The following is an 11,274-nucleotide window of genomic DNA, read 5'->3' as shown; positions in this document are numbered from 1 at the left end:
GATACAGAAAAGATTATAAACAAAACACTGATAATATGAACAATCTACAAAGACATTTGACATATAAGCAAATGACACAACAGAAACAAAGACAATAAATATAGTCATTAATAATTATAATAATGTGTAATTAGACAGAATGTATGAGGTATGGATGCACGGGAGATAATGTGGACAACGGTCACCGGCGCACAGATAAGCGATATGCACAACGGCTTGGCGCGTACACACGTAGTTTTTTAAGAATTTGTGCAACATTTTTTTTTTGGCGGTCACCTAATTGCGGTGCGGCCCAAATTAACCTTTTTTTTTTACCTTTTTACCTATCCCGAATACCTGTGCATAGTAGGTAGGAAATACTAATTCTGTAACACGGAATTCAACTAACGCAAGTCCGTTTTTTGAAATTTTGAGTTAGTTATATAAGCAGAATATTCTTTTTTGATCTTTTCAAAGGTATCAAAACGTAAGTCCTGTATACAATAAATACATAGATAGAAAGTAGTATGCTAATTTAAGTCCTAAACTATGATAGGAGTATAGAAACGTATGTCCAGTGTTAATATAAGAAAATAATACGAAATAATATTTTTGAAGTATACAATTGTAAGTCCATTGCAACAAATGTTTTTGATTTGTCTCTCCTGTAAAATTTGCTTTTTGTGACTTGCGTTAGTTGACTTCTGTGGTACAGCTATTTTGAATACAAATAATAGCTCCCTAATATGTATCTAACGACACTCTACATAAAGATCTAGCCATTCCAACAGTCCAAAACGTCGCAAAAACTTTCTACAAACGCACACACTCTAAGTTCCACAGCCATCGTAATCCCTTGATTTCAGAGCTATCTACCAACGCTATTCCTGGTGACCCCAGAAGGCGTCTAAAACGTACCTGGTGTCGTGACCTACTAATCTAAAATTGTTTATACCTCTACCTCCCTCAATTTGTAATCCCACCTTCTCTTACTAGCAAGTTAAAATCCTAGCCTAAAATCCCAACCTTAAGTGCCTCCAATGGGCGGCTTTTTATCTCCAGCCACTCAAGCCACGACACCTCCATCACATGCACTTATTGTAAAACAACATTTACAGATTGTGTATATTTAAATAAACGTTAAAAAAAAAAAAGAATACAAATAAATATCCCGATTGCGTCAAGTACGTATTTGAATATAAATATTTAAAAAAAAATTTATACAAATTAAAATAGAAAAATTAAAGAAAATATATAATTTCGAGTTTGTAAAAAAAATAAGTTATACAAATTTACGTATAACACTATAATTTAATTTTTTTTTTTCACTCGACCATTTATTGACTTGATTATATAGCTCGATCGTATAAGAATTATAATTTTAATGATATTAAAAATTTAGTTGATGTTAATAGATATAAAAAAATGACAATATGACGACTAAAAAAGGAAAAGTAAAAAATAAATTAACAGCGGAATAAAATTTTATCTATTCTGAGAGCTTAATCGGAACCGTAAAAATCATCAAGATATCAGACGGTGGTTTATACATACTATACTATAATATAATACTATTACGTTGACGAAAGGAACTGATTTTGTTGTCCCTCCTCCTCCTCTCATCATTAAACTAAGTGAAATAAATCAAATACGCCACTGATTGTATAGAACTACTTCGATTAATGCATTAAATTTTTCTAAAGCAATAGACGATTAACGTTACAATATTATTTAGTTCGGCGTACATTATATAATATAGGTAGTAAGCAGTTAAACTAGTTAGTATAAGTGTTAAAATATTATAGAATTCACGTTTTAAATTTGCAATATTCTCACAAACAGAGAATTCAAACATTTTATGAAACGCCATATGGGAAATACCAGTGGCCAGCGGGGCGTCACAAGTCGTGCAGTATTGGCATGCCGGGCAAATTGACCGATCAGGTATTATCGACCGTTGGCTCCGGGTCTCGAAAATAACAATGATTTAAAATACACATGGGACACGGTATGAACGTGACTGGAAACCAAAAGTGAACAATGGCTCGTATAACGCCGTCCGGCTGACGACATCCTGCAGGGTATACCTGAGAGGACACAGCGTATAAATGCTGCTCATAAAAATCAACATCTTAGGTATTTCCGGTGTCTCCATTTCTTGAAAATAACAATAATTTCAAATACACATAATACTGTGCTAGTATGATCTTGACCCGAAACCCAAAGCGTACAATGCCCGTAGTAAAGTCGCCCGGCTCTGCAGACATTCGATGGTAGGTCATTCGCCATCGATAATGAACGTAATAAATAATATAGGTAATACATTGATATAAAAAATTATATTGCTAAGAAAACATACAAGCCGTGTGTAGCATTTGGATCCGATTTATTTTCTCTGAAATTCGACGGTATTGTAAAACTCAGACGGTTGACGTTTTTATACGATATGAATAAGATCTTTTATCTATATTCCAAGTGGCCTTTCCGTATGCGTCCGTCTGACTCGCATATAATACCGGTCCGTCAGGTGCCAACTAGCATAATGGTGGTTTTAAACGAGTCCGTGTAGAATTCGTTAAGTTTCTTATCCAAAGTAAATGATTCGTTTTTATACATGCCTTGTATTCAGTATAGTTTTACAATATTTAAGACCCCTAAAATCCGTATAACATATATCTGGGGAAAGTGCGGAATATGACCTAATATAATACGCTAATACCAAAACAGAATAATTGTAGAAATAATATAATTACCATAATATGCTGATTAACATACCATAATATTATCGGTGCATTCGAATTTCGTCCATAAATTATATTTTTCCCTAGTTGTGTCAAATTGTTACATTTTAATATTTTTGGAAATCAAATTTTTTGAACAACTGAATTCTGACAGAAAATAAAATATCGTATATTCCGCCTATTTCATTTATTTTTCCAAAACAATATATAAGCGATTTTCAAACTGTGCTCCGCGAAAGAAATCTATAGATTCCATGAATAAATTATCTGAATTAAATTTAAATAAAATAATTTTTGGTTTATTATGTTTATTTTATTAACACAATTTTTTGTTACGCCTCTGCGTTAATAAAATGCACTATGCAGGGATCATTGCAACAACGACACTAATCTATGAAAATTGTTTCATGAAAGAAAAATGTTCACAAGTCTACAGGGAGATTTTAATACGAATATAAGATTAACCTAAAGATAATGTTTTCTAAAACACGGTATAGATTTCAGTGTCTGGTTGTGCAGGTAATACGCACAACACGTTTAGGGCCTGTTATATTAGGGAATTTTCATTTTACCACCCGGCTCTATGGTTATACCCACTTTACCACCAGCTGGACGGAAAAGGTCGCTTTCAAACGGGGAGCTATCGATTCCACTAATGTAGCATCGATTCCGCCACCCACCAATTTTTATCTCAACCTAGTACCTGCGTCTTGCGTCAATAGGTACCTATTTCTGTTATAATGATAATAATATATCTACAAAATAATTCAATAATTAATTTAAATATTAAAAATAAATTAGTAATAAATATAATAATTAATACAATACAATAAAATAAAATACAAATAAAATTTGTACACATTATTTTTGTATACATTATATACATATTACATATACCATGTCGTCGAATGTCAAAAGTTGTACAATATTATTTGTTTATATACAATATCCGATATACATATTATACTAAACAAAATATATAGTTTTAATAATTTGTACAATATTGTGCATAAAGAGGGGGTAACAGAAATACCAGAAAAAAATTATGCTAATTAAACACAATATGATAAAAATTTGTGATTGGCAACAATATAATAATTGTGTGTATCAATATCGTTCCAATTTTTCCGATATTGTGTTGCCATATCGTAAGTTGTACTATAATATAAAAAATATCGAAAATACACATTTTAAATATTACCTACTTAGTACTTATGAGTCATAAGTAGTTGTGACATCGTAGACACACTATAGTACACAGACAAAAAAAAAAAACAAAACTTGACACATTATAACAATTACTGTATAATGCTACGGAGATAAAATAAAATCCGTTAGCATTGCAATTATACGCTATACGATGAATATACTAAAAACAGCCGGCCATAATATTGTATGGATTTACTAATATAATCATCTAAATTATATAATATTTACATAGCAACAACGACGTGGCTTATCGCATCTGGTCAAACGAGTATAAAGTAAATGTATATATACTTTATAAAATATACATTTTAAATAGAAATAACACATTGATTACAATATGAATAATAAATGATAGATAGGTAACCGTGAGTAGGTACATGTTATCGTTGTTATACTAACAATGATAATCAGGTTTTTCACTGGACTTTGAACTAATAGGACGTTACCATACTAGACGAACCTATACATTTCTGTTGGATATAAGTAGAGAGCTAATTTGTATGTAATTAAAAAGGCAAAATATGTAAATATTTATGTTGCTATTTTTGCCAAAATATTATGTAGATATTAAAAATCATGAAATATTTAACAACAAAAAATGTGTATATTTTAATTAATTTTTAATCATTAAAAAAAAATAATATTGGTATAGAATTCTGATATATAACATAATTTTTTTTATAATTTAATTTATTCATCTTCATTGCAGTTGTCTTCGAAACGGTTTGAAACACGTACATTTGAAGATTTTCAAATTTGAATGTGGAGCGGTTAGGTCTTAAAATAGTTTTATATCAGCTGAAAGAGCGTTTCACGTCAACCAAGATTAATTTCAGATCGTTATTTTGCATAATATCTTTTGCTTTTGTAATAGAAATTGCATTATCTGAATCAATATTTGAAATTACATCTTAATTTTTTTCGAAATTGTGTTGTTTGAAAAGTATTTAACTGCTGCTAACCACGTACCCTACTGAGTAATGATTGACTTAGGGGGATGGCATAAATTAGATATAACACCTTCAATAATTTTAGTACTCTACTAGGAGTTTTAATAAATACTTTTACGTCGATAAAGTCGACAAACCGATAAAACAACATTTTCAATAGAATTATGGTTATTTTTAAAATTTCTGGAAATTTAAGATGTAAGTACCTACATTTATAAAATATAATATTAACTTGTGCAATTAATTCTGTTTAGAAAAAAACATTTTTTGATATATGCCACAAAATACTTTTTGAAATAATGACACAAGTCAAACTGAAATCAGATTTACAATTAAACAAAGGTGAAATGGTACTTAAATTATTATGTTAAGTATACTAAAATGTAAAGGATGAAATTCCGCAAGTTTTGTTGGTAATAACTCGAAAAACGTATTTCAGGGGTGCTGAATATTATTATACTCTATGTTTTATATTTAAGAATATGTGTTCTATAACTTATTAATTAATTTAAGTTTATAAGATGTTAATTATACACATGTATTTATTTAATATAATTTATACTTTTATATCAGATTTATGAGTGATAACTTGTAAATTACAAAATAAATATTTAACATATGCTGTATCTTAATATTAATTACTATAATAAGCTATTATACATTTATACCTAATACATAACTTTTATGCATTTTAAAACAAAGTAGGTAAATGAACAATTTCTATTTATTTAAAAAAATGATTCAAAAATATATAGATAAAATTGTACTTGGATTCTGAACTTAAAGCTAAGTAGTTGAAGGTCTATTCACACATTTATTTTTATTTAATTTTTATGATGTCCCTCTTACTTAAGGTTTTCTTTTCATTAAAAATAAATAATTACGAATCAATCTGTGTATCCTAAAAAAAATATAAAATAAGGAAGTTATTATGATTACACTCATAAATTACGAAAGTTAAGTGACAAAGTGACACGATGAATAACCTGATAGATACATTGTTTGAACAATGTGTCGAAGGTTCAGCCGAGCTTTGCTCAACAATGACGTGGTTAATTTAGATTTTCCCAAATGCTAGCTGGTTCTGCCATGCAAATACATAATAATTATAAAACTAATAAAACGTCAGATATTACTTGGACTGTGGTATCTGAAACGTTAAATCAAACATATTTAGTTAAGAAACGTGAATCATGTCAATGTAAAATTATTTGTGTTGCATGTAAAGTTTCTGTACATCTATTCCCATGTACATGTTACGACTACACAATAAAAAATAATATGTATAAACATATTCATGCTGTGAAAGTTAATGTCAGATGACAATGATATAAACGACAAAAACAATCATATTACCCCAATGGATACAGATGAAATTTTATGAAAACGTATGATATTATGCAACAAACTATGCTCCATCTGAAGTTAGCATTGCACACAAAATTCTGCAATTTCATATTATGTTTGTGTCACAATCAGGTAAATACAATTATGAACAGCTGCATAAAATTATTTCTAGCTACACTTTGACTTCTGAGTTTTTAGACCTAACCTAACCTAACCTTTCCTAACGATTTAAGATAATATTCCGGTTAGGTAAACATTGGCTTATGATATAATGTATTTTTAAATACCGCCCAACTGAGTCACCGAAACAGCTATAGAACTACAGACTGCCACCGTCTAGCGGTATTTTGGTGGAAACTCCTCAATACAAAAGGTTTCTATACTTATCGTTTGACCATTGAAATATGCTCATACCATACTATATGACACCATATCAGTTTAACACATTATATCCCTAGTTAATGCGTTTAATAAGTAAAATATTTAATGACCTTGATAAGAATATGTGTACCAATCAAATTAATAAGTCGATTTGTATAAATATAAATAATGAAAGAATCATTGGTGTTGATATTGGTAATATAAAATAATCAATACTGTTGTATATCTAAAAAAAATGAACTTTTTAGCTGTATAAGAATTTTATATATGATTACTATATATTTAATATTGTATTTATCTATAGGAACACCGAATACCAGACACGAGCTTGGCTCAGTTGGTATACGTATCAGCTCTTAATATTATTATAGTAATTATTATAATATAATTGAATTACGCTGAAATGTATAAATAAATATTTTCAGTCTTCTTTTCCTAAATAAAAATCCAAACATTAAATGGTAGTAGATAGGTATATTATTGCTTTTAAATATTTATTTTAAAGGACATCACAACACTAAAAACAAGTTTGCTTAGATTTAAAGTATGTCATTATCTAAAAAATATGGTGTGGGTCTCACACTTGAACGCTAAATATTCAATGAGAGATCCAAATGTTTAAAAATATGCGTGGGACGTCATAGAGACGAAGTCGGAACGGCGGCGTATGTTTTTCGTGCAAAAGTAGTGTTTGAAGTATGAGAAATAGTTCATGAAATTGATCGCGGAAAAGCTAATTTAGGCTGGGATCTATGCAACGACCAGACTATTCTACGAAAACAATAGGTGTTACATGAAAGAAACGATTTGGTTTTATTTAATTTAAGCGTCATGCATGAAGGATAAAATATGAATATAAGATGTGACCAAAAGTTTATGTTTTGTAAGGACCGTGGTATAGATTTCAGTATAAATAATAATAATAAAATTATTATATGAAAAAAAAAATAAGAATACAAATTGTAATCAAGGCAAAGGTAATGGTAAAGGTATGCAGGGATCTATGCAACAACCAATAATTATTATACGAAAACAATTTCATGAAACAAAAATGTTTACGCGTCATGCAAGGAGGTTATAATATCAATATAAGATGTAACCAAAATTGTATGTTTTGTAAGGACCGTAGTATAGATTTTAACCTAAACCTATGAAAAATAATTACCTGGGTACTAATTTATTACTATAAATAATTGTCGCGACGGATACCTGTAGCCGGCCGCCACGCTGGCACGTATACAGAGTGAGTCATATTTCAAAACCTAATTTAGTACGAACGCAACCACGGTTGATTTTTACGATACGGAAACTGTGTATTAATACAGCTCACTACGTATACATTGTGTCGGGTACAATTATAGGCGCTGACGCGTTGGTCAGAGTGCACAAGTCGATTTTTGTCGAATGGCCCTGTAAACTATTATTTGAAATAGATTATTATCGTAATAAACCATAAGATTATTGTTTTCGATAACGACCAAAACGTATTGTATATGAGTATTGGATATTGAATATTATTATATATTATTATACCATCATAATATATTAAGTAGTTTTTGAAGGTTTTTCATGTCTTCGAATTTCGGCCCCTAATGATAACGTTTGACGATGGTCATTATTTGTTCGATGTGATTAAAGATATTTACACCGAAACGCACTCTGAACAGTCTAATCAGTAAAATAATATATTGAACACTAATAGATCTTCCTATGTTCACGTTACGAACCTAATGACAACTAAAATTATTCGAAAAAATTATCGTTAGAAAAAAAAATAATATAAATTACTGTCCGCTCCAATATTCAGTACCTATATGTTAATATAATAATATATTATTATTAGGTAATATAATAACGTTTGTATAAGACGGCCATTCAACTCTCGGGAAATAAACGAATTCACTAGTATTGGGTACAATGAGTAAAGATTAAATCAAAATGTTAAGTAACTGCGTTAAAAAGCAACCCGACAGTAATTTATTGATATTCGTAGCTATTATAAAAGAATTTCGGCACACCCTTTTTCTGCTCTCTCTGGCCCATGCGTCACATGGACAAAACACAATCATTTTTTTTACTGATTTTTGAGTGATCTCCGATTAAAACCACGCTTAACAAAAATTAAAGAGAATAATATTTTTGAGAGTTCTACAAAATATAAATTTGTCTTAATATTGTCTCAATTTAAGGTGGGTATTGGCAATACAGATTGACAAGACGCGCTCTGGGTAATACAAACGTTACTACATAATAGCCGCTCGAGTTGGGACTCGAATACGTAACTAATTATTATTGATTAATCATAGTTCATGCTCAAAACTATGTTGTCTAGGTTTATTATTTTTCTATAATTATTTTTCAATGATTTTGCATTTTTTTTTCTAATATCTTAATAATATCAGACCCTAATTGAATAATAAATACACTAAGCCTTGCTCATATGCACAATGTTCACCAACTACTCGAAATGATGTAGAAGGTGAACAGGTATTAAACTGTAAACACCTTATTTTATGTGGAAAATTTGAACAAGTAATATAATATTGTTTATTTATTAAATTATTTAGCTTAATATTATTCTTAGTACCTCCCTGTTAATATAGTATTCTCATTTTGCTCATTTGCTGATGCACCATTTTAATTATTTTGTTATACATAGACATTGCTATTACATTACTATTCACATTAATTTAAATGTGGGGCTCATTAACTTTATGTAATTATCCATAAATACCAAAAATATATTATAGGTACCATATTTAAAAAATAAATTTTATAGTGATAATATACAAATATTTAATACAGCATAAACATTTGTATGTTTATAGGATTCTAGTTTAATAGTTAAAGGGTTAGTTATTCAGTCTTCTCATATTCAACAAATGCCCCACGAAGTCACAGGAGAATTACTCAGACAAAATGGTCATTTAAAAATAATTAAGTTTACATGTAGTTGCAAAGCAGGAGACTCTGAGGCTTGTAAACATGTTGTGGCAGTATTGTTAAATTTGAACAGGTGTTTTAAATAGCATATACTTTAATTTATAATAATTCAAGTCGGAATATTGATTACTATAACTTTTAAAATTTAAAATTTTCATTTTATAGAACTAGCTTAAATGATATAGATACTCTTTCAAAAGCCGATGTGCAGTGTGAGTGGGCTAAATCGAAAGAACCATCTTTGGCTTGCTATAAAGCAGTTTCATTAGAACACTTTTGTTGTGTCAAGAAACCAAAACTTACATTAAACACAATAAATTAGGAAGAAATCAGGTTTATATTTTAAATACCTACTTAGACACTTTCTAAAGGCTTATAGTTATTTTACTTCTACAATTTCCAAAATAAAAATTTCCTTATAAGTTAATTTTATTAAATTATATTAATGTATAAATTAGAAAAATACTGTATAAAAATTACTTTCTAGATCTGGTGTTACAAGTATTGCTCCACATTCAGCATTGTCACTTCATCAAAAAGGGCGACAATTGAATGTTGTTGATATTAATAATGAGGTTTTTTCTGAAACTTTTTCACTTCATGCAGAAAAACATATTTTACTACAAAATCTGAGTGATTATACATTTGAATTGAAAGATTGTTGTAAAAAAATGTATTCAGAACTTTCAACAGATATCAATTATATAAAAGAAAAATCTTTAATTGATCAGACATACTGGACAAAAGTAAGACAGTTTAGGATAACTGGAAGCAGATGCTACTATATTTTTATATACAACCAAAACATGACCCAAAATCACTAAATCTTTTACTTCAAAGTTCACTCAGCATGGCATTAAATTTGAAAACCATGTTAGAGAACTATATGCTAAAATGTCTGGTCAAAATATTTCTGAATGTGGATTTTTAACTAGTGAAAATGAAAAACGGCTAGGTTATTCACCTGATGGGATAATACTGGATTCTAAAAATTACCCATCTAAGCTTTTGGAAATTAAATGTCCTTTCAAAGGAGCAACTCTTGATATTATTAAATTAATGGACAATTTAAACTATGTTACAAAATTTGATGATGGCACATATCAATTAAAAAAAAAGCATGCTTACTACGGCCAAGTACAATTAGGAATGGTTATGCTAAATGTTTGTAAATGTGATTTTGTAATTTATAGTAGTTTCAGCGATGCATATATTAATTTAGAAATATTGTTCGATACAGAGTTAACAAAAAAAAATGTTAATATCACTTAAAAATGCATACTTTATAAAAATGATACACAATATATGTATGTTAAAAAAATAAATTTTATTTTAAATACATATTTTATTCATTACAAAAATTGTTATTTTAATGATTCATAGACTACTTAATTGTAAATATATTTATGAATATAAATATGCATGCACACGTAATATAAATAAAATCCTAATAATAATAATAATAATAATAATAATGTATTAAATTATTACATTAAACAAATTAAAATTAAACATCATTAAATTTATCTTCGCCAAATATGGGAACACACAAATTACATATACCCCCAATTATAGTCATAATATCATCCATCAAATATGCATGGGCCCATGGAAATTTATTTTGTAGAATTTTGAAAGTTTTTAACCTTTGATTAATTCGCTCAATATGGACTCTTGCTTTGGCAATGTTTTTTGTAAGTAAACTTTCTTCTTTTGTAAATTTT

General features: G+C 28.9%; 1 protein-coding gene across 1 annotated transcript in view; it reads right to left on the bottom strand.

The window, feature by feature from the left end:
* Nucleotides 1-826, bottom strand: part of LOC103308584 (protein lingerer-like) — a 10,767-nt gene extending 9,941 nt beyond the window's left edge. The window contains exon 1 of the mRNA XM_029489901.1: nt 760-826. Within this exon, the coding sequence (XP_029345761.1) occupies nt 760-826 (67 nt within the window). The remainder of the gene's footprint in view (nt 1-759) is intronic.
* Nucleotides 827-11,274: the final 10,448 nt, after the last annotated feature.

This window comes from Acyrthosiphon pisum, chromosome A2 (genome assembly GCF_005508785.2).
Source record: "Acyrthosiphon pisum isolate AL4f chromosome A2, pea_aphid_22Mar2018_4r6ur, whole genome shotgun sequence".
Taxonomy (NCBI): Eukaryota; Metazoa; Arthropoda; class Insecta; order Hemiptera; family Aphididae; genus Acyrthosiphon; species Acyrthosiphon pisum.
The sequence above is the reverse complement of the archived record's forward strand: the minus strand, read 5'-3'. Positions and strand labels throughout refer to the sequence as shown.